The 24,169-nt window shown below is 39.5% G+C and overlaps 1 protein-coding gene across 4 annotated transcripts in view; it reads left to right on the forward strand.

Moving 5' to 3' along the window:
- ACOXL (acyl-CoA oxidase like) overlaps positions 1-24,169 on the forward strand; it is a 368,095-nt gene that overhangs the window by 178,143 nt on the left and 165,783 nt on the right. For all 4 annotated transcript variants that reach the window (XR_012689756.1, XM_075203751.1, XM_075203752.1 and 1 more), the window contains exon 13: positions 9,799-9,888. Coding sequence is in view for 3 of the 4 variants with exons in the window: in XM_075203751.1 (XP_075059852.1) it covers positions 9,799-9,888 (90 nt within the window). In the remaining variant the exon portion in view is untranslated. The remainder of the gene's footprint in view (positions 1-9,798; positions 9,889-24,169) is intronic.

The following is a 24,169-nucleotide window of genomic DNA, read 5'->3' on the forward strand; positions in this document are numbered from 1 at the left end:
AATTACAAAAGTATTGTTCTGTAATGACTGGTTAAGCTGAATAATATATATGCTTTGGCTTCTTATTAGTTTGCAAGTTTGTTCAATAAATGACCACACAGTTTAAGATCTACAATTGACAACACCTTGTATTGCCTTTATTGGCCATCTTTTAGTGTTATTATAATGTCCGTACACAGTGCGAAAATAGCACTGTTTAATTTCCCCTCTGATAAAGTGCAAGAAAACTTTAAAGCATCAGTATAGGTTCTCTCTCCCTCTGCCACCAAAACTGTTATATCGCTAGTCATATCCATGTATGTGAATACACCAGTACATGCAATACACTATTAAATAATTAGGAGACTATAAGCCCTTTAATCGGGCACAGTATTGCCTCACACCCCTTAGAGTGATGCAGAATTGAGAAGCACCACCCTTCAGCATCTATTTAAAGTTGTCAGTGGATGGCACAAATTGGCAGTTAGTTAACTGAAATGACTTGAAAAACAGTCATGCAGAGTATTTTTTATTTTTTTTAAATAATCTATTGTACAGTACATGCTCTCCAGTTTGCTGCTAAATTGATATGACACTCCGTGCGGTGCCCGGGCTGTTGTATTCGTATAGAAGGCAGCAAGTCATCAAACCTACTCTGATTATTATTGGAAACAATTCTGCTGTTCCTTGCACTCAGTGTTCATTCCGAAAGTGACAGGTTAGGAAGGATAAGTCACCGTATTATCCCCACTGCATAAACTCCAGCTTCTGCCCTGGATAGATCTTGTATGAAAGTGTGAAACAGCTGTTAATATGTCTTGAACATGCGATGAGTACATATTCTAAGCATTGGTGTCCTTAGAAATCTTTTAACCTTCTTGAGTATTCACTTGACATTCTGTAAATGTTGTCAATATGTTCTTGCTTTTACAACCAATTATAATCCATAAATGTATAGTTCTGAGAATGTCAGCACCAGCTGTGTAACATGGAACCATGAAGCCTTCCCAAGAGCTGGTCAGCCACATTAAACTTTTATTCACCGTACAGAATATTATTACAAAACCCTCTAGTGGTTTCCTGTATAAAGGAGATGGATTATCCTGTGACATTTTCGTTGTTGCTGAAAGTAATGACCGTGGAGTAGAATATCGAATAGCCATTTAGGTGCTGACATCCAGCCTAGACTCAGTATTTCTACATAGATTATGAAAAAGTAAATATTACATTGCCATGTCACCTGATATCTATATAGAGGGCTTCAAAGATGAAGAGCAAGTGCAGAAACACAGTTACAGTTTGAAGACAGCAGTTCCAAAGCAGGGATACCATATATGTGGTGATGTGTCCCTATGGGATTAATATAACAGCCCTCACTAACCTCTTCTAAAGGATTAATGTAAAACACTGCAAATTAATATCACATTAACATAGATTGCTGTGTCCAGGACCTTCTAAACTATGGTGGTATTTGTATTACATTACCTATTTATTTACTACTGTACAGTAGTAAATAGAAAAAAAAACTAAGATAACTAAATATGATATGGATTCATAGCGGGAGATTCACTTCAGTGCGATGTGTCTCTTTAACGTTCATGGAGACACATCTTAGTGATGTTATGGCAGGAATCTCCGCTCAATTTTTCTCGCACCCAGTTCGAGGTGTGCATAAGAATGAGTATTGGTTCCTACAGTAGTGGATATCAATGTGCACAGCCGCACATCTCGGTGATGTCCGCAATTGAATCTCCCCCATAGACTATATACCAATTTTTAGGAAATGTCATTTGAAAAATGATTCCCCAAATGGGCATTCCCCTGGGATCCAATTCTTGTGCACTGGAGGGGACCCTTGAAGACATCCGATCTTGTATTATATTTTCATACAACATGATAATGTATTGGAAAAGAATACGGAATAAAAATATAACCTTGTAAATGGCACTATGAAGTTTTAAAAAAATTGGCACTGAAATCTATTTCAAGTATTGTCACGAAGTATTCGACTTTTCAACAGCAACAAAAAAAAAAGTTCTATAAAAAGATATTTAGGAATGATAAATAAACTTATCCAGTGCCTTTTTTTCAGACAACATGCATCAGAATATGTTGGTCCATTGGATGAAGTTAAAATATTGTTCTGCACATGATTTTATGATTATGCTCCGGTTTTTGCAAATCTAGGACACGTTACAAACAGATGTGAGCTGGAAGACCCAGCCAACACAAACAGCTCAAGAAACACTGTGAGACGGTGCTCAGATTACAGAATAGCACAGCACTGTCATTTTTAATCCTCATTAGCCTCTGGATGGAATCAAGCTGTTTTGCAGCATAAGTTATATAGATACATCTTATGAAAGGGTAGTTTATATATCTATATTTCATTATAGTGACCACTGACAGTAACTTAAGAAGTTTTATGTCTTTTATTATATTAATGTTATAAATATAAAGAGATGATTGTTTATTCAACTAATTAAAGAATAACTTATGACAATACACCGATCAGCCACAATATTAAAACCACCTGCCTAATATTGTGTAGGTCTTGTGGGACAAAACAGCTCTGACCTGTCGAGGTATGGACTCTACAAGACCTTTGAGGGGGTCCTCTGGTATCTGGCACCAAGACTTTAGCAGCAGATCCTTTAAGTCCTGTAATTTGCGAGGTAGGGCCCCCATGGCTCTGACTTGTTTTTAATTTTTGCAGTGTGGCAGGGCACATTATCCTGCTGAAAGAGGCCACTGCCATCAGGTAATACTGTTGTCATTAAAGGGTGTACTTTGTCTTCGACAATGTTTAGGTAAGTGGTAAATGTCAAAGTAACAGCCACATGACTGCCAGGACCTAAGGTTTCCCAGGAGAACATTGTCCAGAGCATTACACTGTCTCCGCCGGCTCACCTTCTTCCTATAGTGCATCCTGGTGCCACCACTTTCCTATGGTAAACAGCACACAAGCACCTGGCCAACTACATGATGTTAAAGAAAACTTGATTCATCAGACCAGGCCACCTTCTTCCATTACTCCATGGTCCAGTTCTGGCCCTCACGTGCCAGTTGTATGCACTTCTGATTGGTTTGTGGCTACACAGCCCCATACGCCGCAAGCTGTGACGCACTGTGTGTTTTTACACCTTTCTACCATAGCCAGCATTAACTTTTACAGCAATTTGTGCTATCGATATCTGAAAAACAACTTATAATAAACAATTACTGAATAAATATACAAGAATCAACAAACAGATTCAGAAACTACAATGTACTCATGCATGCACCTTTAACAGAAATATATCTTGGTTGTCAAAACAATAATCTATATCTCCATTAATGTGCTTTTCGAGAGATTATAATCATACTGGGTGTGTGGCCAGTCCATGCCTATCTTAAAAACAATGTCCACTGTATGCATGTCCTTTTTAAACACAATGACTTTATTCCATATTGATTGGTGCTCCAACCTAGTTGGATATAGAAACAGCTTTATTTATGGAATTGTTAGAAATAGAAGAAAAAACAACCCAAAAAAACGATCTTACCCAATGAAGCAGGTAGGCTGTTAGGGAAAGGGAATCCCCTCTTCTCTTTTATAATACAGCCACAGTGGTAATGATTCCATAATGGGAGGGTGTGATGATCCTCATACAAATCCAATAGATCCTGTTACACTATCTCACATAGTAGTCAGAGTAGGCTTTGAACTCAGAGTAACCACCCCAAAGAATAGTATATCAGAGTGTTGAGCCACAGCTCAATCTATTAGATAGTCCACTGTGGTAGGTTGGCTGTTAGGGAAAAGGAATCCCCTCTTCTATTTTTCAAAACAGCCTCAGTTACAGTGATTCCAAAAATAAAGGTGTAATGGTCCTCATACGAGTCTAATAGATCCTGTTACACTGTCTAACACGGTAGATATTAAGTAAAAGGAAATCTTCTCTTCCGATTATCAATACAGCCGTAATTGCAATGGTTTCATAGCAGGGAGTAGGAATCCTCATACAAATACCGTAACTGTTGTTACACAAAAGAGGTGGTCACCATAGGAATACTAATTAGTCCTGATTAATTTCAGTTATATTACTATCCGTAGCAAATGCTGGAAACCGAGTAAACTGACGCGTTTCGTCAGTCAGCAGCTGACTTTCTCAAAGATGCACCATCTTCTCATTAGCAGTCTACCTATACCAATGTTCATTCTCAATTAGCACTTGCACCTGCGGTGTCAATCAGTGCATTACTATAGTATCAACACAGGTAACAGTTTGTATTCATGATAATATTAAAAGGGAACTTTCAGTCTTCCTAAAACATAACACCTTAAAAACTAGAGCAGTTTTAAAAGATTAAAGAGGAGAGAGAGCTTGAATTTGTACACTCCTTCACAGGGTTGGACACGTTTCAGCGATGCTGACATCACCGACATAATAAGTCCGAATGTAATAAACTCAAAAAATAAAAAATTCAGACTTAACTTAAAAAAGACAGAGTACATCCCCGACATGTCCGCTTGACGACTACTATATTTATCGATTGAAGGAAATGCCAGGACTTGGTATTGACGTCAGTAATGTGCGCAACAGTGAAATCTACGGAATTAAAGTGGCAATCCCATCACTCGGCGCATTTACTATTAAATTAGAATGTAGAATTAGAATTTTCAATGCAATAACCCTATCCCAATTCCTATCCCTAACCCTAACCTTTAAATTACATCGTAAATGCTGCGAGTGATGGTATTGCCGCTTTAATTTCGTAAATGTCACTGTCGCACACATTAGTGACGTCAATACCAAGTCCCGGCATTTCCTTAAATCGCTAAATATAGCAGTCCTGAAGCGGACATGTCAGGGATGTACTCTGTTTTTTTTAAATTAAGTCTGAATTTTTTATTTTTCGGGTTTATTAGATTCGGGCTTATTTTTTAGGTATTTACTATGTCTGTGATATGGGTCACGGGAATGTGACTACCACCACCTTCACAAGACTCAGTTTAACCCCAAAACTACATATCTTATTTAGTAACAATACTAAGCCCGATGAGATAATATACTATTCTATAATACATAAATACTAATTAAACATAAATGTTTTTAATACAGATAAAAGTGTATGAGATTATTCACAGAATAAATATTAATAGGGTAATTTTAAAACGATGGCTACTAAACACTGCATATCGGAAACACACACAAGAACTGCTGTTTTAGAGACGCTCTGACCCAGTTGTCTTGCCATCACAATTTGGCCCTTGTCAAAGTCGCTGAGATCCTTATACTTGCTCAATTTTCTTGCTTCCAACACATCAACTTCAAGAACTGACTGTTCACTTACTGCCTAATATATCCCACCCCTTGACAGGTGCCATTGTGACAAGTTAATCAATGTTGTTCACTTGAGTCAGTGGTTTTAAATGTTGTGGCAGATAGGTATGGGTGTGGAATATGCACCAAACATCCACGCATGTTTTTTAAAATATACCACATTGCAGTAACCTGTAACTGATTTGTCCGGGTAAGTCCAGTGAACATTACATTTTCTTCTTCACAGCACAGCCGGGTTCTCCTCTCCCAGCCGCGACCCCCCTAGGGTGATGTGTGCACAATGTCCTTATACAGCGGGCTCTATTTAAACTCGTTCTGTGTGCAGCTCTAGGGTACCAGAGCATGTATCTCTTTATGAGCTATAGTCGGTGATTCCTGGCTCCACTGTGCACATCCCTGATGCTACATATCCCTCAGTGCTTGCATTCTGTTCATAAAGCCTGCCCAGTACTGTTCCCCCACAGTCACCATTGCACTCACTTATTCCATGCTGATTCCTTTACTGACTACCCCCCCCACATAGAAACTATGCTCAGGATCCACCCAAGTGGCCGTGACCTGTGTGGCACACACAGCTAATCCCATTCCTACTTGCAGGAGTTCCTGGTGAATACTGTCGTCATATTAGACTCTGCAACCTGGGCATGGGTTGGAAAAACTTGAGCTACTTAAAGATCACACAATATCTGTGATTCCTGATATAATGCTTCTCTAGGTATAAAGATGTTTGCTTTGAGGAAGGGTATTAGTGCAGCTGATTGGACAAGCTGCAACAGTCATCCAGTCAGCATAGCTGACAACATTCCACAGAAAGGCATTCTGTTATTTGGGGGCTCTTCATGCTCAGGATTATTGTTAGTTATAATTGAGGCTGAACTGAGCAATATTGTAGCAGAAAAATGTAAGCATCAAGGAAATCAATAAAGCTAGTGATCCTAAAGTGTGAAAATGTTGGACTGATGTTGCACTGGTTACATTGTGCCCATTTCCAAGCGATTAGCTAGGTGCAGGCACATCCCAAGACTGTGAAGTGGGTATGTAACTTGAAATGCGCTATGGGACAAATAGCCTCATGTGCACATATTAAGGAGCAGTGAGGGTCCACATTTTTTGGGTTCATAAATGTTCCTTTTTGAATACATTGCCATGCTGCTGGACAGACCATGTTACAATGCAAGGGGTGCAAATTAGTTTATTATTTTGCACATATGGAAAATACTGGCTGCTTTATTATGATAGCTTTATTTTTACACTGAAATCTAAAGTTGATCTAGGACATGACCTACCCCAACTATAAATCTGTCCCCATATTTAAAATTTACCTCCCCCTAATGCAACATAGTTTTGCCAAGGTGCAAATTTACTCCTTGCTTTGCTTTGCTCTCTTTAATGAATCAGGTCCTAAAAGTTAAGTTCCTCTAAAAATGAATTTTGCTGGAGGAAACACAATGCACTTTACTTGCCTTTTATCCCCCCTCACTCACTGTTTATAGATTTGTTTTATTATTTGTTGGAAATGCCAAAACCTGCCATACTCACGTGACACCGCTGCTTATCCTCAAATTTTCCACTCCACATCACAACACAGACAGCTGGTTACGCCTCACCTCTTTCTGCACGTCGTGTTCATTTTGGGTTTTTGTGGTTTGTTCTAACTAATAAAAAAAATATTTCAAAACATCTGCGATGGGAAAAGGACAGAAATTATGTTGGGCTGTAGTTTTGTGATTTATCTTTTAATAAAACTAAAACTGAGTTCTGTTAATGAACTTGTAGTTGTTGCTTTTAGTTCAACAGGTTTGTATATGCTGTGTAATACACATTTCGTATGCTGTAATCTTCCATATTACACAGCATAATGACGTTGTCAGACACTTTACAAAGTATTAAAATAAAGTTCGGTAGGGGACATCGCAATGCCATGGTACAAGGACTGCTACCAATTTACTAGGATGCGCATTTCTCAGTGGTGATATCCATTGCAGGGGCATTACTGAATTGTTTAGAATTTTATCACACACCTTCCTGTTGAACATTAATATTGTTAGGGGGTAGACTGCAACATTCAGACATTCTCATAATCATGTTAACCAACTTATCTGCCCAGTCAGGTGAACACTAGTAAATAGGTATAGAAGGGGACCTTGTGTGAGGCTTATACTTCCTACAGCTACACAAGAGGCTTGAGTTGTGAGAAAAAGAGTAAAGGATCCAGATGTGGCAATTAAACCCATGTCCTGTTTATATACATATGTTACTCATTTTACCAACTCTCCCGGAATGTCCATGAGACACCCAATTTCTATGTAGGTCTCCTGGGAGAGCAGGGAATTCTCCCACAACCTGCCCACTTCCTAGTGAAGTGGGCAGGATGTGAGCTTCATTGACGCAATTCGTATCATTTTGGCCCCGCCAGAGAAGATGTTGATTTTGTCGCGAGGACGGGGCCAAAGTGATGCAATTGACCGAGAACCACCCCCTTCCACCCTCCTGCCACGCCCCCCTTCCGGGATCTCCCGAAGTTAAAAAAAAAAAAAAGAAAAATGTGCATGAGTGATCTTACTGTAAGGAAATTAAAGAAAAAAGCACATACAATTTAATTATACCCTATGCAAACAAACATTTATAAATGTTAAAAAAGAAAATTCCCAAAATACGTCAAAGTACAACCCCCAACCCCAGGCAAAGAGCAGCATCAGCAATAGATCCAGTGCTTGTGTCTGTCTGATCACAATTTTTATTGTAAAACGTTTTTTTGCATAAAATATATTTTAATGAGTTGTGAATTAATAATAATAATTGTCCAGTGTTTTTATTATGCTGCTGCCTGTGACCGTGATACAGTCAGAACTTCTTACTTTCAATAGGCAAGAGCACTATGCAAAAAAGCTATAACAAATATATTTGCCATCATAGGTGATCTTCTAAGCTAGTTCTCTGTACATTATATTTTCAGTAAGTGTTTTAGTTTTAATGCAAATACAAACACTATAGAAATGAATTCCTCTAATTATGAAGTACTTCAGTCCAGTAATGAAAAGTACAATAAGATCACACCTAGCTCAGGGAGGAGAATCTATGGGCAAAGGATTCAGCTATCATCTGTGTCTTTCATGAAAACAGATGTCTGTAGTCGTTTTTCCAATGTAATTTATTTAATTTAATTTGTTTATTCTAAAATGTAGAAAAATTAGGATGATCGAAAGAGATGTTGGGGATCCAGGCCCAGTTTAATGTGCTGGCCTGGCAGCATTTTGTCACTGACTTGTTGGGAGGGTGCTGACGCTTCCCATTGGTCAGCAGTGGTATCCAATTAGAAGCCAGCGACACTCTCACATTGCTTCATGTAGCAACTTTATAGTGTCACTGCTAGTGGATTCTGTGAGAAGAAGAGACCAAGCAGAATATAGAGATGGCACACTCTGATCTGACAGACTACTCAGAGCATCCATGGCATCTTGTAAGACACGTCCTGCATTCATCAGATCTGCCTGGACCTGATATGTAGGGTATCCTGCTGGGCACATCCAGGGCATACTGCTTGGCACGTTGTTTTGTATTTTATATTTTATTGAGCTTACTATTTGGTACATTACATCTAGTTGGGCTTGTTGCTTGGCATTGTTATATCATGTTGGAAATTTTATTATTAGGCTGTGTATTATAAGCAAAGAACTGTCTATTCTGGGCATTGAACTGTGTATAGTGGGTATTGACAGTGTATTCATAGTTGTCATGAACACCAAGCCTGCCTCAGATACAGCAATCTGAACAGCTGGCTGTGACTGAAGTCACCTTAGTCACTTAGCAATGAATATACCTTTTCTGCCACCACAAAGGATTTACTATGGAGTCCCTGCATTCACCAAAACAACTTATTAATATATCACACTTAAGTCACATACACATGTAGCATTAGCCTCACTTGGCTTCATAAATTAACAAAGAATCATGGAGAATATGCTAGATTAAATGTATTTAATCCTAAAATGTTTCTAAGGCTTAAGTACAAAACAGTTAATAACGAAACATACAAAATAGGTTGCACCAATAAGTTTTAGAAATAAAAAAGGAAATAAAACCAGTCACACTAACTTACTTGTGTAAGACTTGGGGGTAAATGTATCATCCTCCGATTTTTTCAACTCGCCAGAAATCGGCGACTTTGCAGGTAAAATTTAAAGCGGCGATGGCTTGTAAAGGCAAGTTTGGAAGTTTAGGAAGGATGATGTGCTTCCCCCATTATCACTGCCTGAGAGGTTTATATTTCTATATTTGTGGATACTGCTACTAACAGTTTGAAATGAATATATTTTAAGTTTATTATTCCTTTATTTGTGTTCTGTACTTGTGTGCGCAAAGCAAACAGCTGGACAGGGAAGGTTTCCTAAATCACTAATTGGTAATTGACAGTATAGTCTTAATAAAGCTAATGTTTCCTTATTGAACTTCTGTCTTGATTAAACAAAGGCTATCTCCTCTATTTTTGCAGGGTTTTATGATGGAAAACCGAATTCCTGGCTTGAAATGCGACTCTGATGTCTTTGTCACATTTGAAGGTGACAATGTTGTTATGCTACAGGTAAAATGTTTACCGTTATTATCACAGCCAATATAACTTCCAAAATTATGGTTACTTTTATGTCAATTTAAAAAAATAGATAATTATTTAAAAGAAGACACACACACACACACACACACACACACACACTCTGTCTCTCTTTGTGTGTGTGTCTCTCTCTCTTTCTATCTCTCATTCTCTGTCTGTCTGTCTCTCTCTCTCTCTCTCTCTCTCTCTCTCTCTCTCTCTCTCTCTCTCTCTCTCTCCCTTCGACTCCTGCCTGTATGTTACTGTTACATTGTATACTACATGTGGTGTGCTGTATTATGCTATGTACTATTGTATTATTACTGTTTGTATGTTATATATTGAAGTATCTGATGCTGTGCTGCAGAATTGGTGATTATATTTATATATATATATATATATATATATATATATATATATATATATATATATATATATATATATATATTTACACATATGTTCAGGGGCCACTTTATTAGGTATACATTTACACCTATACACCTAATTGGTAATACAAGTTTCCAATCAGCCAACCAGCCTATCATGTGATGGCAACTCCTTTCATAAAGGCATGCAGACATGGTCAAGATGTTCAGTTGTTCAGACCAAACCCCAGAATCGGGAAGAAATGTGATCTAACCGTTGAATGATTGTTAGTGTCAGACAGGGTGGTTTGAATATGTCAGAAACTGCTGTTCTCCTTGTTTACAGCAAATGGTGAACAAAGCATGAAACATCCAGTGAGCGGCAGTTTTGTTTGTGTACTAAAATGCTTTGTTAATAAGAGAGGACAGAGGAGATTGGTCAGACTGTTTCAAGATGACAAGAAGGGGACAGTAACTCAAATAACCATTTATTAGAACAGTGGTATGCAGAAGAGCATCTCTGAACACCCAGCATGTCGATCCTTGAAGTGGATGGGTTATAGCGACTGAGGAATACAGCAAGTTCCACTCCTGCTAAGTGCAAGGAACTAAGGCTACAGTGGGCACAGGCTCAGCAAATCCTGCTCAGCAAATCTGGACAGTTGAAGATTGCAAAAGCATTGATTGGTTTGGTAATTCTCTATTTCTACTGAAAAATGCAGATGGTAGTGTCAGAATTTGATGTTTAATGAATCCACCCAGCCTTGTGTCAGTGGTGCAGACTGGTGGTGGTGGTGTAATGGTGTGAGGAATGTTTTCTTGGCACACATTAGGCCCATTAATACCAGTTGAACATTGTTGAAATGTCACAGCCTACCTGAGTATTAATGCTGCCCATATGCATTCCTTTATGGCCACAGCCTGCCCATTTTCTTAATTCTATTTCCAGTGGGATAATGTGCTATGTCACAAAGCACAGGCCCTGTCAAGCTGGTTCCATGAACATGACAATGAGTTCAGTGTACTACAATGTCCTGCAAAAATACCAATCCATTAGAACACCTTTGGGATGTGGTGGAGTAGGAGATTGGCAGCATGGATGTGCAGCCAACAAGTCACATGCAGCACATGTGTGATCTTATCATGTCAACATGGACCAGAATCTCTAAGGACTGTTTCCAGCACCTTTTTAAATCTCTGATACAAAGAATTCAGGCTGATCTGAGGGCACAGGGGTCCTATCCAGTACTAGAAAGGTGTACCTTTTAAAGTGGTCATGTGTGGAGCATGTGTTAATTAAGCAAATAAAATCCCAGCATAATCGGGGTCATGTATAAAACATTAGACTGATCAGGTTGCCTATAATCATAATGGTTTGGAATCCCACGACACTGCGATGTAATCCACCTGGCTTCATTTAAGAACCTAGGTGGTACCAGTCCTTATAAAAGTGCAGATGGATAAAAAGTCCTCCAACACCCATCCAAAGAATAATAAATATTCTTAACTATCATGGAACACAAAATCACAAATTATATGTGTGTGTGTGTGTATATATATATATATATATATATATATATATATATGTATATATATATATATATATATATATATATATATATATATATATATATATATATATATATATATATATATATATGTGTGTGTGTGTATCAAAAGTCCTGTTATCAGCACCCCCATATGAATTCTTTCTTATAACTTGATAGCAGCTACTCCACTGAGTACAGTGTAAAAATAAAATTCTGGCTTATCTGTTGGCCTCATAAAACCTTCCCCAATCCAGAGACAGAATGATGAATTCCTAGACCCTCACACACTTGAACTTTGTAAGAAAAAAAAAAAAGGCTTACCTCCTCCATTGGTCCTGACTCCACTGCTGCCTGGGGGCAAACACATGATCTCTAGAGGGGAGGTATCCAAGTGTTAGCTTTGGGAACAAAAACTTGACGCGATAAGCCGACAACAGAAATTTTTTGTGATTATTTGAGTCCTTGTCTATGTATTATGCACGTGTTAAAAGCAATGGGCATCTTCTCTGCTTGATTGGTCCAAATGGAAACAAGTCATCCAAATAGACGGCTCTAACATGATCCTTCACCACAATGCTCCCGCTTCACCACACAACTGCCCCCCTTCCCCCATATCACACTCTTCCTCCTCCATTACAGTGTCCCCCTGCTTCACACTGCCCCTCCTTCTGCATCACACTCCTTCCCCTCCATCACAATGTCCCCCTGCTTCACACTGCCCCTCCTTCTGCATCACACTCCTTCCCCTCCATCACAATGTCCCCCTGCTTCACACTGCCCCTCCTTCTGCATCACACTCCTTCCCCTCCATCACAATGTCCCCCTGCTTCACACTGCCCCTCCTAATGCATCACACTCCTTCCCCTCCATCACAATGTCCCCCTGCTTCACACTGCCCCTCCTTCTGCATCACACTCCTTCCCCTCCATCACAATGTCCCCCTGCTTCACACTGCCCCTCCTTCTTCATCACACTCCTTCCCCTCCATCACAATGTCCCCCTGCTTCACACTGCCCCTCCTTCTGCATCACACTCCTTCCCCTCCATCACAATGTCCCACTGCTTCACACAGCTACCCCCCCCTCCTGCTTCACACAGCCCCCCCCCCCCTGCTTCACACGCTTTACCCTCCATCAGTGTCCTCCTGCTTCAAACAGCTCCCTCCATCACACTGACCACCTCCCACTCCATTCTTTACTTACCTGGTCTTTTCCTCAGAGTCTGCTGTTCCTCTCTGACGGGCTCCTCACTGACACTGTCGGGACGTGATGATGACATCACACCCAACAGGCAGTGAGGAGGGAGAAAGGGAGAGGGAAGCTGAGAGAAGGGACAGGGCATACGGCAGTTTGAGTTTGAGGGCAGGACACGATCACACGTCCCCCCCCCATGGATCTGAAGTTGTGCGGCTTTGAAAGTTAAGCTCAGCGGCCACCGCACAGCATTACAAAATAGTACCAGACAGTGGCGCCCCCCAGAGCCCGGCACCCTAGGTAGTTGCCTAATGATAGCGGCGGGTCTGCCTAAGGGGTATAAAAAGAGAAGCCACACCAAGTGACCACACGTGTAGAAAGGTTTCCAACGTGTTTATTCTCAAATGGTTAAAAACACTTACAAGATAATAATAATAAAAATAAGCTTATCTGAATCAACATCTCACATACAGTGCTGTCACAGGTCCGGAACAAGCAGCAACACAGAAAGATGTAGTATGCAGCACAGGCACCCATGTTTCATGCAAAGCACTCCATCAATATACAGCGGTATATGCCATATCGCCACTTCTCCCACTGCTTTCATTGTATTACTGTCAAATTCCATTACATTTCCCGTACCACCACTTCTGAATATATATATGTACACATGCTATATGGCCAAAAGTATGTGGACAGGAAGACATCTATTTTAAATTCAAGGGCATTAAATTAATTAATATATAAAACATTTTATTTATTATGTACATACCCATGCCAAAGAATTAGCATGGGTATGTACATAATATGTTAGAGTGTCGTAAAGGGTAGAGACATAAATGTATAGTTTCAGCCTGCATTGGTGTTTTTCTGTAATTCCACTTGTAACTACTGCCTTGTGTGCAATGGTGTGCATATGTCATTTACTGCTATGAGAGAGCGTCTGCCGTTTTGTTTGTTACTGCCATATAATCTGCATTGATGTCTGTCCCACAGTTAGGAGGCTACTGCATCTTAAAGCTTGAGTGAGGCTAGGTGTACAGACTGGAGGTTTTTCAGCCAATCAGCAGGCCAATCAGCTGACATACAACGCGGTCAGATATCGCATTAGTGTGTATACTTACACGATGAGCAATAGACGTCCTAAAATGCCGATCATCGTTTCATTTGGTTGGTCATACTGTTTAATAATCTCGTTCCATTCCCCTTCCGATCATATAGTGTGTATGAATTAATTCACAAACAATTCCACAACCAGCTTCCGATAGTTCCTCAAACTTGGACTCCTTCCTGGGTGTTTATGTACATTTCTGATTTCTACACCTCTCTCGTCTGGTTTTTGCCGGTGATTTTCAGCCCTTTATTTACATTTTTTAATCATATCGCTGCAGTTACCCCATATGTCGTACCAGGGTGTACGAAAGCAAAATCTTTTAAGACGACAATATGGCTGTCAAAAGTCGCTGGCCAGACGATTCATCTTCCAAATATTGTTTAAAGCGTGTCTTCGGTAGAATCGTTGTTGATAACACATCGGTCAGAAAATTCTCCAGTTTGTACCTAGCCTGAGTCAAGAGGCATGAGACCCTTATGGCATTAGAGATTGTGTCCTGTTGGACACCTGGTTGCTTCTTAGACACATGAGAAAATCATCTATACTGTTACACCCAAAGCTTCTGTGAGGTGGGAAACCTGTGACCTCTCTCAAAGTTCTCCTAGTTCTAGAGAAGATGTTTACATGTGGAAGCATTGGCTGGGACGTCTGTGACATCCAAGCCTATAGTATTGCATGTTAACACATGTTATACCAAAGAAAAGTATTTTGTGTTAAAAAATACAAAATAGTAAGAATATATTTATTTAATTAATCTCTACTTAGTAACACACCCCTTTTGAACCCCTACTTCCCCCAATTGCTCTGCTGGAAGAACTTCCTTTTACTCCCCCCCCCCCCCCACCAAATAAAATGTTTTGTGTTATCATTTTTTTTCCTTTCTTCGTTTGATGATTTCCTAAACACTAGAGTATGTCTGAATAAATTGCATGTTTATTTCAGAATATATGGTAATGATACTAATACTGTTTTGGATTATTTTCAATTTATGATATTCATATCTAGTTGAATGTGACATACCATGTAGCTGAAATTTTAATGGGTATCTTGATTGTTACTTCATTCTGTACCCAAAATGTTATTCTGCACAAGGTTAACAAAATATATAATAACAACAATAATAATAATAATATTTTACTGTATTCCTAGTGTGATGCCCATAAATTAAAAATATATTTGTTTGATTATGGCACCAAAATAAATGCCCTATATACCCCTCCCCCCCCAACCTAGGAATATAGCATTCCCTTTGTTATTGATTACAAATGCTGCCATTTTCATACACTTGGACAGAAAAGGCAAACAACTGAAGCTATTCTGATTGTACAAACGAGCAAACATGTGGATTTTATTTATTTTAAATGTATTTGTTTTTACACACATATGTTTGAAGATTTTTCTTTGCAGCATGTAAAGCTGGCCAACCTGTCAAAAAGTTTCCTTTCTGAATACTGACACAAAATCATGACAGGATTTAGATATTTTTTTTTACCACCTATCTCTAACGCACCGCCTGTCCCTCACTTCAAGTGGAAAGAAGTAAGTAGAACACTTTAATGTGTTTGCTAACCAGTACATTAAGGAAACCAAGTTGTTTACATACAATAAGGAGTGCATATGTTGAACACTAGTTTGTTCAGCCATTATTTTGCCTGAGGCGTCCACTGAATGGACTTGTTTCTCACCGTTTATAGAAACTACCACACATTTGTAAATGAATTCTGGGAAGTGTAAAAAAACAACTATTGTTTTTTGTTTTTTTTTGCATTATTGGATTTACCAACGCGCTAAATATCACTCATCCTGTAAATTTGCATCAAGAGAACTGCCATTTTTTTAATGCCTAGTGCATACCCTACATTTTGCAACCCCTCCCCCCCTTTCCGAAAAGAATCCCAAAAGAACTTGCTGCCGAGAAAGCTGCCTTAGGGTGCCTCATTGTGGGCACAGCCCTGGTGTTGAAACAGTGGGCATAGAATCACTTAAAATTGTGCACACATCCAAATGTACATTTCACTACTGTAATGTTACTCTTATCCTGCACAGCCCCTTTGGCAGCCCCTCAGCATTATCGAATATGTCTGTAACAAGAGGCCCCCTACAGAGGTATTTATTAATTATTTACAGATAGACATGGGTTTTAATTGGTAGACTTTTAAAAACATCAGGGGTTCCTGGAAAACATTAACACACATACAATGGTATGTGGTAAGGTTAAGAAACAGTACATAGTCATTAAATTAATTCAGTGTTACAGCATACAGCGGACATATTTTTAATTTTTTATTTTGATATATTTTTTTATTAATGGAATCATCAAAATTGTGCAGCACAAGTGTTTTTTTACTATTTATTTTTACCTGCCACAAAATAATGTTCTCACCAAGGATATATCAACTGCGCATATAATGATGTTTTATATATTGAAATATGGTAATTTAATATATATTCGAGATGTTCACCGACCCCTGTGTTTTGGATCTGGATTAAGTTTGTGTTTTAGTTTTGGTTTTGGCAAAACCACCCTCGCGTGTTTTGGTTTTGGATCTGTATTTTTCAGAAAAAGATAAAATATGCTAAAATCACATAATTTTGCTCTTTTTTTGTTCTTACATTACTATTAACTAGGGATGTGCACCGGCGACTTTTGAGGTCTCGTGTTTTGTGTTTTGGATCCGGATTTTCTCGATGTTTTGGGTTCAGATTTGTTACACAAAACACCTGCCGAAAGGTTTTGGTTCGGATTTAAGGTTTTGGATTCGGATTTTTTTTGAAAAAAAACTAAAAAGTGTAAAAATCAAGTTTTTGGGCTTATTTTCACTCCTACGCTATTATTAACCTCAATAACATTCAATAACAATAATTTCCACTAATTTAAAGGCTATTCTGAACACCTAACACCTCACAATATTTTTTTTTTTTTAGTTCAAAACGTTGCAACGAGGTATCTTTCTGGACTGCGTAGAGGAGTGTTCCCCACAATATAATTAAAAACCCATCAACTGGTCTGAATTACACCCAAAAATAGTATCTGGACTGCGTAGAGGACTGGCCACTGGCCACCACAATATAATATATAGAAAACCTTCAACAGGTCTGACTTACACCCAAAAGTAGTATCTGGACTGCGTAGAGTAGTGGGCACTGGGCACCACAATAAAAAATATATAGAAAACCTTCAACAGGTCTGAATTACACCCAAAAATAGTATCTGGACTGCTTAGAGGACTGGCCACTGGCCACCACAATATAATATATAGAAAACCTTCAACAGGTCTGAATTACGCCCAAAAATAGTATCTGGGCTGCGTAGAGTAGTGGGCTCTGGGCACCACAATAAAATATATAGAAAACCTTCAACAGGTCTGCATTACACCCAAAAATAGTATCTGGACTGCGTAGAGTAGTGGGCACTGGGCACCACAATAAAATATATAGAAAACCTTCAACAGGTCTGCATTACACCCAAAAATAGTATCTGGACTGCGTAGAGGACTGGCCACTGGCCACCACAATATAATATATAGAAAACCTTCAACAGGTCTGCATTACACCCAAAAATAGTATCTGGACTGCGTAGAGGACTGGCCACTGGCCACCACAATATAATATATAGAAAACCTTCAACAGGTCTGAATTACACCCAAAAGTAGTATCTGGACTGCGTAGAGTAGTGGGCACTGGGCACCACAATAAAATATATAGAAAACCTTCAACAGGTCTGAATTACACCCAAAAGTAGTATCTGGACTGCGTAGAGTAGTGGGCACTGGGCACCACAATAAAATATATAAAAAACCTTCAACAAGTCTGCATTACACTGCACATACGGCTGCTCCTCCATCCTCTCCATCATATACATGTTGGAGTTTCAGCGTGTGAAAACCTCTTGTTTTTGATAATGTCAGTGCATTTTGAATATTTTTCAATTTGCCCCACAACACTGAATGTACTTTATCTATGATACGCATCTATCTTTCTTGACTGCATAGTGTGGTGGCCCTGTACACAATTTGGTACAGAGGCCACAATATAATTAAAAAACCCTCCACGGGTTAAGAATTCCACCAAAAAAGGGTATGGACTGCGTAGTGTGGTGTGCCCGGAACACAATTTTTTACAGCGCCAACAATATAATTAAAAAATTGGGCATCAACTGTCACCGTTGTTTAATATCTGATACACCTAAATATGGACTGCACAGTGGAGTGGCCCCGGTAGTAAATTTGGTGCCGGGGCCACAATACCTCCTCCAACTTCCAAATGTAGTGTTTATAAAGACAGACAGCGTCGAAGTGTTATTAGTTGACTTTCTTAACCCTAAAATTGTCCCTGTTGCAAATATTCGTGCAATGGAGAGTTACTTTTTCATTGAAAGACTCAAGCTTTCAAGTGTAGTGTTTATAAAATATAAACAACAATACAGTAGTTTTAGAGCACGTCAATACCTCTTGTTTTAAATTATGACAGGGCATTTTACTTTTGGTTTAATTTCTTGAATTTGTTTAAATTTGGTTTTACTTTTTGAACATGGCAAACGACTGTTGATTGGTCATATAATGCAAAAAAAAAAGTTCCAAGATGGAATTCCTTGGGCCCTCACACCCACCCTTATGGTGTTGAAATAGGACATGCACACTTTAACAAACCAATCATTTCAGCGACAGGGCCTACCAAACAACTTTGGCTGAAATGATTGGTTTGTTTGGGCCCCCACACCAATAAAACAATTCATCTCTGCCTGTACAAACTAAACAGGCTCTACTGAGGAAAGATGTCGTCCTCATCCTCAACCTCTGATTCCTCTCCCCACACAGTCTGTACTTCCTCCTCCTCACACATTATCAATTCGTCCCCGCTGGACTCCACAACCACAGGTCCCTCTGTACTGTCTGGAGGGCAGTGCTGTACTTCATTGAGGAATTGATTATTCATTTTTATAAACATCATTTTTTCAACGTTGTGAGGAAGCAACCTCCTTCGCCGCTCACTGACCAGGTTCCCAGCTGCACTAAAAACTCTTTCAGAGTACACACTGGAGGGGGGACAACTCAGTTAAAAAATAGAGCCAGTTTGTACAGGGGCTTCCAAACTGCCTTTTGGAGTTCTACCACGTCACTACCTCTAGTTAATTTAGATTGCAAGGCTTGTAAATATAAATACTTTGAAGATAAAAAAAGCAGGCTGCACAGACTGTGGAGCTAGAAAGTGTAATTAAATGGACCACGTTACTTTGGTGGCTATCTATGCCCCCCCCCCCCCCCGCCCTACACTTGTAGTTGAATATAAATAAAGCAGCCTGCATAGACTGTAGAACTAGAAATTCAAATATACAAAGAAATGGACAAAGGCAGTTTGGTATCTGTCTGCATCAGATCCCCTCTCCACTAGGAGTAAAACAGTAAACTATTCAGCCGTTATATAATCTAGAATATAAATAGAAAATGAGAGAGGCAATTTGGTATCTCTTTTTTTTTTTTTGTCAAAGCTACTAGCGAAACGCGCGTCGGCGGACGCCGCGCTCGCTACTCATGTTAAAACTCCTGAGCCATCTATGTTATTTCCTATAAGCCTCTTAGCACTATAAACAGCTTATCTATCAGGGATTAGTAATAGCGGTCACACGTCTCTGAGGGTATTAGTTTACACTTACCTGTATAAGCGCTAATCACCTTATATAGACAATGCAATCTGGATAATCCTATATAGCATTAGGTAATCCTTACCCACGCTCCTATGTCCTTTTATAGTGGGACTACTTAAGGGAGTGGAGCTAAGATAGGTTTAGTCTATATTCTTATAGGTCCAATTGTACTCAGTTCCTTATTAGAGGACAATCAACTTTATAAACCCCCTAGAATAGATTCCTGAGGGTCAATTGGAATTCATATAATTCTGTGTTAGATTACATACTTAAGGAACCTACTGCACAGATGCAGAATTAGGGGCTATACACAGCATAAGAATTTGGTCAGGAGCTCTAAACCATTAAAATAAGGTGGATCTATTTAAGAATATAATTGAATAAATCTTAAGATATAAGAGTAGCATCGCGGCTAGACATTTAAATTGTGTCTATCTTAACTGAATTTGTACTTATATTCATGTGTGTCTCAATCATCATTTTTTAATATTTCGCTATTTGGCAATTGTTTTTAATCAGATATGAATAAAGTTTGTTTTTATTACATCTTACATATACATAAAAATACAATAACAATATATATGTTTACACCCATTAAAAGAGTGCCCCAATTGGTCATCTTCTTTCTTCGTTACTAAATAAAGGTTATTAAAACTCTATGACCGGGTGCACCCCTCCTTATCAGTCAATCACATCGCATTAATGGTGTAAGGGATATTTACATTAGTGAAGGAGGTCTAATGGTATACCTGGTGCAGTCAATTCTTCTCTACAAGTTTGTACATTGGATGCAATTTGGTATCTGTCTGCATCATAATCATCAACATCCTCATCAGCGCCAGCTACATCTATATCCTCCTCCCGGTGTACAACATTCACACCTTCATTAGCCAAATTTGTAACTGGATTGTGGGTGATCCTTCCAGCATATGCAGAGGGCGTGCTGCAAATGCTGGATGGAGTCACCTCTTCCCGTACAGTGATGGGAAGGTCAGGGTTCACAACCAACAACACCCTTGGACTCGCCTTGGGGATTTGTGATGTCATCTGTTTAGAAGGCAGAGTTCTTTGTTGTTTTGTTGTTGTTGCTGACAGCATAACTCTCTTAAATTTTTTGTAGGGGGGGGGGGAGGAGGAGGGCTTAGATCCTTGGGTGAAGCTGGACCACTAGTCATGAACACGGGCCAGGGCCTAAGCCGTTCCTTGCCACTACGTGTCGTAAATGGCATATTGCCAACTTTACGTTTCTCCTCAGCTGATTTTAAGTTTCTCTTTTTGCTATTTTTTGAGAACTTGGGCTTTTTGGATTTTACATGCCCTGTACTAGGAGATTGGGCATCGGGCTTGCCAGACGACGTTGATGGCATTTCATCGTCTATGTCATGACTAGTGGCAGCAGCTTCAGCATTAGGAGGAAGTGGGTCTTGATCTTTCCCTACTTTATCCTCCAAATTTTTGTTTTCCATTATATGTAGCACAAGAGAGCGTACCCCTAAGCCACACACACTCGGCAAAGCCTTTAAAAAGTATATGCGGCACAGGAGAGTAGCACTGGACTTATACTGCTGAATCAGTGAACTTTGTAATAGCAGTACCACTGGACTTATACTGCTGAATCAGTGAACTTTGTAATATATCAGTACCACTGGACTTATACTGCTGAATCAGTGAACTTTGTAATAGCAGTACCACTGGACTTATACTGCAGAATCAGTGAACTTTGTAATATTGCAGTACCAATGGGCTTATACTGCAGGATTGGTTTTGCAAATTTTGTTGTAATTAATTTTTTTTTAAATTATTTTTTTGTATTTTTTTCTATAACTTTTTTAAAAAATTTTAAACACTTGGGAATAATGGGGAAATAACTATGCCCTTAGAAGCACAGAGCACAGGACACAGCACCACTGGACTGAACAGGACACAGAACAGGACCCAGCAGCACCACTGAACTCAAAATTGACAGAGCACAACACACAACACCACTGGACTGAACAGGACACAGCACAGGACCCAGCAGCACCACTGAACTCAGAAGGACAGAGCACAGGACACAGCACCACTGGACTGAACAGGACACAGAACAGGACCCAGCAGCACCACTGAACTCAGAAGGACAGAGCACAGGACACAGCACCACTGGACTGAGCACAGCACAGCACTGCACAGCACAGAACTGAACAGCACGAGATATAGCAGGACAGAGGACCACCTAACACACCCTCCCTCTACCCTAATCAATGCCCGAGTAAAGATGGCGGCGACTAGCGGGGAATTTATAGGATCCGAGTATCGCGAGATCCGACAACGGGATTATGAGTCAGAGCCTCAGTTTCAGATTTGAATTTGGCGCCAATACCCGGATCTGTCTCGGATCCGACTCGGATCGGCAACGTTCGGGTGGGCTCGGATTTCATAAATCCGAGTGCGCTCATCTCTACTATTAACCTCAATAACACTAATTTCCAGTCAATTTTGACCACCTCACAGGTCACAATATTATTTTCATCCACTTTCTGACAAAGACTGCAGTAACCTGGCGGATGCTAAGCGACTGAGCAACGACACAAACATACAACAGTTCATAGCCCATCTAGAAACATTGGCACACAGCAGTGGCAGAAAAGAAAAGTGGTGCAAGGTGGAATTGTGCTTGGGCCCTCCCACTTACCCTTATGTAAGATATTGAAAAGGACATGTACCTTTTAACAAAGCAAGCACTCCAGCAGCAAGAAGTGCCACTTTTGTGGCTGAAGTGCTTGGTTTGTTTGTGTACATTATCCTCACACAATACTAATTCATCCCTGTGGAATCCACCATTTCAGAAGTCTCTGTACTTTGATGTAATTGTCTGTAATGGCCTTCATCATGGAATTTGTAGTTCATTTTATGACAGCTTTCATGATTTTTGGGCAATTCTTTTAGACCAGACCAAATGTCAAAATGTTGTGCTGAATCATCTGCATAATCCTTGGGTCTCTTTGAAAAGCTTAGTTTTTTCCTAGCAGCAGTACCCTGAGAAACTAATGGAGGGGATGCCGTCGCGTCAGGTACCACTTCAGCTATCAACTTACTCACCTGGAGCTCATTGCATCTCTTGTGATGTGGGACAGTGGGAAATAAAGAGAACACATAAACCTAGGATCAAGCATTGTCACCAAAATGTAGTGATATGATTTCCAGAAGTTGATAACTCTTCGATCCTGGCGAAGCGTTTAAAGTACTTCATCTACAAGTCCGACATACTTGGCGTAATTTCTTGGTTTCATCTCCTCAAATTTTTGCAAGGTGCTTTTCCAAAAGACTAATTAGGGAATCACTTTGCTCAGGCTATCTGTGTCTGAACTCCATTCACAGGTGAAGTCTTCGAAACGTTTCAGCAATTCGAAGTGCTGGGGTCATGAGTTTGATTCCAACCAGGAAACTATTTGTGTGAAGTTTGTGTGGGTTTCCTCTAGGTGCTCCGGATTCCTCCCACAATCCAAAAACATACTGGTGGTTTAATTGACTTCTGTCAAAATGAACCCTTGTGTGTGTGGTAGGGAATTTAGATTGTAATCTCCAATTGGGCAGCTACTGTTGTGAATGATTACATATTTTCTGTACAGTTCAGTGTAATATGACTGGCACTATATCATACTTGCTTACTCTCACAGAGTTTCCAGGAGGCTCCCAAATTTTGGTTAGTCCACCAGGACTCCTGGAAGAGTGGACATCCTCCTGGATCCTGAAAACATTCACTATAAAATGCCAAAATTCACAGCATTGAGTAGCAGAGTCGGGAGCTTAATGATGTCATTAAGCCCCACCCCCATTAGGCAATGCCGTGTAATTCAGCAGTGGGGGGGGGCTATAGTGATTGAATGTCACCATGCCCCCTCCTACCCCCTTTCACATGACCTGTCCTCCGGATTCTCCCGGGGGACAGATTATAAATGTTGGCAAGTATGCGCTATATAATTAAGCAATATTAAGGGCTGTGGTACCCTTCCAGTCTTTTTGAGACTTTTTCAAAATTTCCCTGCAACTCTAGGTCCAAGAATAGTGTCTACAAGGTAATGGTGTTAATAAGAGGACCCCCAACTGGTTGTCATACAGGAAGCAAATTTTAAAACTGGTGATGTCAAAACATGCATGTCTCCTTTAGAAATAACTTTTATGTTTCACTTATAACATGCTTTGGCCTTGCTTTTCAAACATTTCCCCTAGAAATTTGAGGAGGTAAAGACAATATGTCTTGAAGTGTCTTGCAGTGATGTATTTAAACACTAATTTAATAACTTTTCATCACTAGTTAATTTTTCATTCATGTAATTTGTTTGGTTATTATAAATTGCCACCTTTATTCAAAGCTATCCTCTAAATATATTATTGGTTTACTGCTTATTAACTGATTTTTTTTTTTAAAT

Source organism: Mixophyes fleayi, chromosome 3, assembly GCF_038048845.1.
Source record: "Mixophyes fleayi isolate aMixFle1 chromosome 3, aMixFle1.hap1, whole genome shotgun sequence".
NCBI lineage: Eukaryota > Metazoa > Chordata > Amphibia > Anura > Limnodynastidae > Mixophyes > Mixophyes fleayi.